This window comes from Chrysemys picta, chromosome 17 (genome assembly GCF_011386835.1).
Source record: "Chrysemys picta bellii isolate R12L10 chromosome 17, ASM1138683v2, whole genome shotgun sequence".
Lineage (NCBI taxonomy): Eukaryota > Metazoa > Chordata > Testudines > Emydidae > Chrysemys > Chrysemys picta.
Window position 1 is genome coordinate 26,526,443 of NC_088807.1, and position 7,779 is coordinate 26,534,221.

General features: G+C 69.9%; 1 protein-coding gene across 1 annotated transcript; it reads left to right on the forward strand.

Moving 5' to 3' along the window:
- Positions 1-1,437: 1,437 nt before the first annotated feature.
- On the forward strand, positions 1,438-6,051 carry LOC101938134 (transketolase-like protein 2). The gene is given in 9 exon segments (XM_065571297.1): positions 1,438-1,547; positions 2,662-2,686; positions 2,688-2,780; positions 3,243-3,356; positions 3,609-3,706; positions 4,898-4,985; positions 4,988-5,091; positions 5,167-5,294; positions 5,819-6,051. Coding segments are annotated over 9 exon segments (975 nt in total). The 3' UTR covers positions 6,034-6,051.
- Positions 6,052-7,779: the final 1,728 nt, after the last annotated feature.

A 7,779-nucleotide genomic window follows, 5' to 3' on the forward strand; every position in this document is an offset into this window, starting at 1 on the left:
AGTCAGTGCCCTCCTCTTTCCCATCCTGCACCTGCCCCCGGCTCACCCTCTCCTGGGCACGGGGTGCTTGCGGATGCACCCCAGGGCACGGTCCTGGCCCTCTGCCGCCCAGAGGGCCTCCCCTCCTCCCTGGTGAGCGAGATGAGGGCGTGGAGGGTGTGACCTTCGGGCGCTGCCCGCTGCCCATGGGGGATGAGGACCTGGGCATATACCCCTCTGGGTGGTGGAGGTGCCTTGGCAGAGTCCCCCCTAGCTGGCATGGGTGCTGGGGCAGCCCAAAGGGGCGGAGTCCTTCCCTTCCCGGTGCCCCTGACCCAAACAGAACCGGAACCGCCACTGGTAGGCAGGACAACGGCCTGGCATCACAGGAAACCTGCCTTCAGCTGAGACACAGCCCTCCGGGGGGCCGGTTATACGGGGACCCCTCACCCGGGGCCGGGACACAGCCCCTCTGGGGTGGGGCGCTGTATACACGGGGAATTTTGTGTAACATCTGTATGATGCCTGTGTGTGCCTCAGTTTCCCACATTGGTAAAAGGGTCAGTGTGGGGGCCTGGTTCCTGGGTGAAGTGAATGGGTCAGTCAGGCACATGGCGAACGCACCCCCGGCAGAACCCCCAAAGGCATCCCCGGATAACCAGCCCCCGCTCCAGCCCGGAGGGGCTGCATGTCGGCCCCGGAGGAGGGGTCCCCGGATAACCAGCCCCCACGGGCCCTGTATAACACTGGAGAGGCTCTGAGGCGCGTCTCCCCTGCCAAGGGACCAAGCAGGAGCCAGCCGCATCCTCGGGCATGATGCCAGGCCCCCAGCGCCGCACGCCCACCCCCCATGCCTCGTGGAGCGTGCAAAGCCCAGACATGCGTGGGAGTGCACAGTCTGCACACATCTGGGTTCTGAGCTCAGCTCCCGCAGGGGTCAATCCGGAGTCACTCCAGATTGCAATGGGGGCAGGGCTGGGTTCTGAACTCAGCTCCGGCAGGGGTCAATCCGGAGTCGCCCCAGATTGCAATGGGGGCAGGGCTGGGTTCTGAACTCAGCTCCGGCAGGGGTCAATCCGGAGTCGCCCCAGATTGCAATGGGGGCAGGGCTGGGTTTTGAGCTCAGCTCCGCCAGGGGTCAATCCGGAGTCACTCCAGATTGCAATGGGGGCAGGGCTGGGTTCTGAACTCAGCTCTGCCAGGGGTCAATCCGGAGTCGCCCCAGATTGCAATGGGGGCAGGGCTGGGTTCTGAGCTCAGCTCCCCCGGGTCAATCCGGAGTCACTCCAGGCCCGGATGGAGATCGTATGGACAACTGGCCAGCCAGAGCAGACTAGTGTGTGGGGGGGTCCCCATCGTCCCGCATCCTTGGGGGAATCCCAGCCCCCCCGTGATCTCACTTCCTGCCGGGGCGGGGCGGGAGCCGCCAGACGCCGCGCGGGTCCCGCCAGCCGCAGCATGGCCAGTGGCGAGCCCCGGCCGGACCAGCCCCCGCTGCAGGCCCTGCGCGACGCGGCGAACCGGCTGCGGGTGCGGGCGCTGCGGGCCACGTGCGCTGCGGGCTCGGGGTGAGCGGAGCCGGGCAGTGCCAGGGGGGGGGGGGGAATCTGTGCGCGCCCCTCCCCCCGGGGGGGCCATTGCCAGGCGGGGGGGGCTCCGTGCGCGCCCCTCCCCCCGGGGGGCCATTGCCAGGCGGGGGGGCTCTGTGCGCGCCCCTCCCCCCGGGGGCGCCATTGCCAGGCGGGGGGGGGCTCCGTGCGCGCCCCTCCCCCCGGGGGGGCCATTGCCAGGCGGGGGGCTCTGTGCGCGCCCCTCCCCTCGGGGGGCGCCATTGCAAGGCGGGGGGGGGCTCTGTGCGCGCCCCTCCCCTCGGGGGGGCGCCATTGCCAGGCGGGGGGCTCTGTGCGCGTCCCTCCCCTCGGGGGGCGCCATTGCCAGGCGGGGGGGGGCTCCGTGCGCGCCCCTCCCCCCGGGGGGGCCATTGCCAGGCGGGGGGCTCTGTGCGCGTCCCTCCCCTCGGGGGGCGCCATTGCCGGGCGGGGGGGATCTATGCGCGCCCCTCCCCTCGGGGGGCGCCATTGCCGGGCGGGGGGGGCTCTGTGCGCGCCCCTCCCCTCGGGGGGCGCCATTGCCGGGCGGGGGGGGGCTCTGTGCGCGCCCCTCCCCTCGGGGGGCGCCATTGCCAGGCGGGAGGGGGGGCTCTGTGCGCGTCCCTCCCCTCGGGGGGCGCCATTGCCAGGCGGGGGGGCTCTGTGCGTGCCCCTCCCCCGCGGGCAGTAAAGTGGCCTGGATACTGCGGGGAGGGTCTCGGAGCCCTTCTCTTGCGTGGGGTGGGGGCGGGACTCTGGTATGTCAAGGGTTAACCCCTCCTGGCAGGCTCCGGGGCGGGGGGCCACAGGACGGGTCTGCCCCCCTCCCACGTGCTGGAGGGGGTGTGAGGAGAGTAAGGCGTGCTCTCTGCTCTGATTGGCTGGGCTGTCACTCCATGGGGGGGGCTGCTCAAGCCTTGTGGCACCGCCCCTGGTCTGGAGGGGCGGGGCTTGGCTGCTGGGGGCGGGGCCTGGGCTGGATGGGACCAGAATGGGGGGTGTTGTGCCCTCTGTGGGGAGAGGGCTTGGCTGGGATCCCACTATGGCCTGGGGGGGGCCGCACCAGCTGACTCTGCCCCATCTCCCCCCACAGTCACCCCACGTCCTGCTGTAGCGCAGGCCGAGATCGCGGCCGTGCTGTTCTTCCAGGCCATGCGCTACCAGGCCAGCCAGCCGGCGCACCCCAGCAATGACCGCTTTGTCCTCTCCAAGGTGGGGCGTGGGGTCCCTCTTGGCCAGGGGAGGGGTCCCCCTGGCTGGGCTATGGGGGAACTGGGGGGGTGTCCCTGTGGCTGGGCTATGGGGTCCCCTCTTGGTCTGGGGGAGCGGTCCCTCTGGCTGGGCTATGGGGGGATCGGTGGGGGGTCCTATCTTGGCCAGGGGGAAGGGTCCCCCTGGCTCGGCTATGGGGGAATTGGTGGGGGTCCCTGTGGCTGGGCTATGGGGGGATCGGTGGGGGGTCCCTGTGGCTGGGCTATGGGGGGATCGGTGGGGGGTCCCTGTGGCTGGGCTATGGGGGGTGGCACGGGTGCGGGTTCCCTTGGTGGCAGCATGAGGCTTCCCCTCTGCAGTGTCCTCTCTTGTTCCATTTGGGGGCATGGCCTGGACCTTCGAGATGCTGGGGGTGCCCATGCTCTGCCCCCACGGGGGTCTAACCCTGCCCCCTGCCCACAGGGCCACGCTGCCCCCTTGCTCTATGCCGCATGGGCTGAGGCCGGCTTCCTCAAGGAGTCAGAGCTGCTGAATCTACGCAAGATCGACAGTGACCTGGAGGGACACCCCACCCCGGTGAGTGTGGGGGTCCCTGGGATACCAGCCCCCCCCCCCCCCCCCCCCCCCAATGACACCCTGCCGCCTCTCTCTGCTCCCGGTGGGGTGGAAAGCCACAGGGCCCATCCGAGCTGGGGACCCACCATTGGGAATGAGAGCAGCTGGGGGACTGCTGCACCTTGTCCTGAGGGGTGCCCCAGTGGGGGGGGCAGGGACTGAGGGGGTCTCCCCCAGTGCTCTCTGCTGTCACGTGGCCCCTCTCTCCACCAGAGGCTGCCCTTCGTGGATGTGGCCACGGGCTCACTGGGGCAGGGCCTGGGCGCGGCCTGCGGGATGGCCTACGTAGGCAAGTACTTCGACAAGGCCAGGTGAGTGCCTGGGGGGCTCCCCCAGCCTGGGATAGGTGGTTGGGGAGAACTGGGTGGCAATGTGGGGAGGGGGAACTGGGGTTCGGAAGCTGAGGGAGGCATGGCCTGATTGTGACCCCCCCCCCCCCTTTCTGGGGCTGTGTGGAGGTCTGGGGAGGGGTGGCCTGGCCGTGAGCCCACGTGCTCTGAGGGGGGGGGCGCTCAGGGAGGCGTGGCCTGGCCGTGAGCCCATGTGCTCTGAGCCGGGGGGCGCTAAGGGAGGTGTGGCCTGGCCGTGAGCCCACCCGCTCTGAGCTGGGGGGGGCGCTCAGGGAGGCGTGGCCTGGCCGTGAGCCCACCCGCTCTGAGCCGGGGGGCGCTCAGGGAGGCGTGGCCTGGCCGTGAGCCCGCCCGCTCTGAGCTGGGGGGGGCGCTCATGGAGGCGTGGCCTGGCCGTGAGCCCGCGTGCTCTGAGGGGGGGGGGCGCTCAGGGAGGCGTGGCCTGGCCGTGAGCCCGCCCGCTCTGAGCTGGGGGGGCGTTCATGGAGGCGTGGCCTGGCCGTGAGCCCGCGTGCTCTGAGGGGGGGGGCGCTCAGGGAGGCGTGGCCTGGCCGTGAGCCCGCCTGCTTTGAGCGGGGGGGGGGCGCTCAGGGAGGCGTGGCCTGGCCGTGAGCCCGCCCGCTCTGAGCCAGGGGGCTCTCAGGGAGGCGTGGCCTGGCCGTGAGCCCGCCCGCTCTGAGCGAGGGGGCTCTCAGGGAGGCGTGGCCTGGCCGTGAGCCCGCCCGCTCTGAGCCAGGGGGCTCTCAGGGAGGCGTGGCCTGGCCGTGAGCCCACCCGCTCTGAGCCAGGGGGCGCCCAGGGAGGCATGGCCTGGCTGTGAGCCCGCGTGCTCTGAGGGGGGGGGCGCTCATGGAGGCGTGGCCTGGCCGTGAGCCTGCGTGCTCTGAGGGGGGGGGGGCGCTCAGGGAGGCGTGGCCTGGCTGTGAGCCCGCCCGCTCTGAGCCAGGGGGCTCTCAGGGAGGCGTGGCCTGGCCGTGAGCCCGCCCGCTCTGAGCCAGGGGGCTCTCAGGGAGGCGTGGCCTGGCCGTGAGCCCGCGTGCTCTGAGCCAGGGGGCTCTCAGGGAGGCGTGGCCTGGCCGTGAGCCCACCCGCTCTGAGCCAGGGGGCGCTCAGGGAGGCGCGGCCTGGCCATGACCCTGCCCCTCTGGCCAGCTATCGCGTGTTCTGCCTGCTCGGTGACGGGGAGGTGTCGGAGGGCTCTGTCTGGGAGGCTCTGGCTTTCGGCTCCCACTACCGGCTCGTGATAACCTGGTGGCCATCGTGGACGTCAACCGGCTGGGCCAGAGCGAGGCGACGCCGCTGTGCCACGACATGGAGGTTTACCGCCGCCGCTGCGAGGCCTTTGGGTGAGTGCCATGGGGGCCGGGGCCCTGGGTGGGGTGGGCAGCCCTGGGGCTGGCTAACCGCTCCCTCCCCGGCAGGTGGAACACCTACGTGGTGAATGGCCACGCCGTGGAGGAGCTGGGCGAGGCCCTGCGGCAGGCGGCTCAGGGGAAGGGGAAGCCCACGGCCATCGTAGCCAAGACCTACAAGGGACGAGGCATCCCCGGTGAGTGGGCTCTGAGTGCTGCAGGCCATGGCCTGGGGCCCCACGGCTGGCTCCCGGCTGGGGAGGCCTGGCGGGAGGGAGGGCCATGCTTGTGGGGAGGGGGTTCAGTGGCTCTTTCTCCCCTTCTGTCAGCTATTGTGGGGTGCGACAGAGTAGGGACCTCAGGAGAGCTGAGGGTGAGGCCTCCCCTTCCAGAGCCAGGGAGAGAACCCAGGAGTCCTGGCTCCCAGTCTCCCCTGCTCTACCCCACCAGCCCCCCACTCCGCTCCCAGAGCTGGGGAGAGAACCCAGGAGTCCTGGCTCCCAGCCCCCCCTGCTCTGACCCACCAGCCCCCACTCCGCTCCCAGAGCTGGGGAGAGAACCCAGGAGTCCTGGCTCCCAGTCCCCCCTGCTCTACCCCACCAGCCCCCACTCCCCTTCCAGAGCCGGGGAGAGAACCCAGGAGTCCTGGCTCCCAGTCCCCACTCCCTTCCCCGAGCCCTGTCTCACTTCTGCTCGCTCCCTGGGGGTGGTTCGATGCCAGGTGTGGAGGACATGGAGAACTGGCACGGCAAGCCCATGCCCAAGGACAAGGTGGAGTCCATCATCGGTGCCATCCAGAGCCGGATCCAGACCCACCAGGTGCTGGTGCCACAGGCCCCCATTGAGGATGTCCCACAGATCAGCATCGCCGGCATCTGCATGTCCTCGCCGCCCGAATACACCATTGGGGACAAGGTGGGGAAAGGGGAGCTGTGACGAGCAGGAGCGGGGGCGGACTGACCTGGGGATGTTGCAGGGGGGTTGCATTGGGGACAAGGTGGGGAAAGGGGAGCTGTGACGAGCAGGGAGCGGGGGCGGACTGACCTGGGGATGTTGCAGGGGGGTTGCATTGGGACGAGGTGGGAAAGGGGAGCTGTGACGAGCAGGGAGCGGGGCGGACTGACCTGGGGATGTTGCAGGGGGGTTGCATTGGGGACAAGGTGGGGAAAGGGGAGCTGTGACGAGCAGGGAGCGGGGCGGACTGACCTGGGGATGTTGCAGGGGGGTTGCATTGGGGACGAGGTGGGGAAAGGGGAGCTGTGACGAGCAGGGAGCGGGGCGGACTGACCTGGGGATGTTGCAGGGGGGTTGCATTGGGGACAAGGTGGGGAAAGGGGAGCTGTGACGAGCAGGGAGCGGGGGCGGACTGACCTGGGGATGTTGCAGGGGGGTTGCATTGGGGACAAGGTGGGGAAAGGGGAGCTGTGACGAGCAGGGAGCGGGGCGGACTGACCTGGGGATGTTGCAGGGGGGTTGCATTGGGGACAAGGTGGGAAAGGGGAGCTGTGACGAGCAGGGAGCGGGGCGGACTGACCTGGGGATGTTGCAGGGGGGTTGCATTGGGGACGAGGTGGGGAAAGGGGAGCTGTGACGAGCAGGGAGCGGGGCGGACTGACCTGGGGATGTTGCAGGGGGGGGTGCATTGGGGACGAGGTGGGGAAAGGGGAGCTGTGACGAGCAGGGAGCGGGGCGGACTGACCTGGGGATGTTGCAGGGGGGTTGCATTGGGGACGAGGTGGGGAAAGGGGAGCTGTGACGAGCAGGGAGCGGGGCGGACTGACCTGGGGATGTTGCAGGGGGGTTGCATTGGGGACAAGGTGGGGAAAGGGGAGCTGTGACGAGCAGGCAGCGGGGCGGACTGACCTGGGGATGTTGCAGGGGGGTTGCATTGGGGACAAGGTGGGGAAAGGGGAGCTGTGACGAGCAGGCAGCGGGGCGGACTGACCTGGGGATGTTGCAGGGGGGTTGCATTGGGGACAAGGTGGGGAAAGGGGAGCTGTGACGAGCAGGGAGCGGGGCGGACTGACCTGGGGATGTTGCAGGGGGGTTGCATTGGGGACAAGGTGGGGAAAGGGGAGCTGTGACGAGCAGGGAGCGGGGCGGACTGACCTGGGGATGTTGCAGGGGGTTGCATTGGGGACAAGGTGGGGAAAGGGGAGCTGTGACGAGCAGGGAGCGGGACGGACTGACCTGGGGATGTTGCAGGGGGGTTGCATTGGGGACAAGGTGGGGAAAGGGGAGCTGTGACGAGCAGGGAGCGGGGGCGGACTGACCTGGGGATGTTGCAGGGGGGTTGCATTGGGGACAAGGTGGGGAAAGGGGAGCTGTGACGAGCAGGCAGCGGGGCGGACTGACCTGGGGATGTTGCAGGGGGGTTGCATTGGGGACAAGGTGGGGAAAGGGGAGCTGTGACGAGCAGGCAGCGGGGCGGACTGACCTGGGGATGTTGCAGGGGGGTTGCATTGGGGACGAGGTGGGGAAAGGGGAGCTGTGACGAGCAGGCAGCGGGGCGGACTGACCTGGGGATGTTGCAGGGGGGTTGCATTGGGGACAAGGTGGGGAAAGGGGAGCTGTGACGAGCAGGGAGCGGGGCGGACTGACCTGGGATGTTGCAGGGGGGTTGCATTGGGGACAAGGTGGGGAAAGGGGAGCTGTGACGAGCAGGGAGCGGGGCGGACTGAC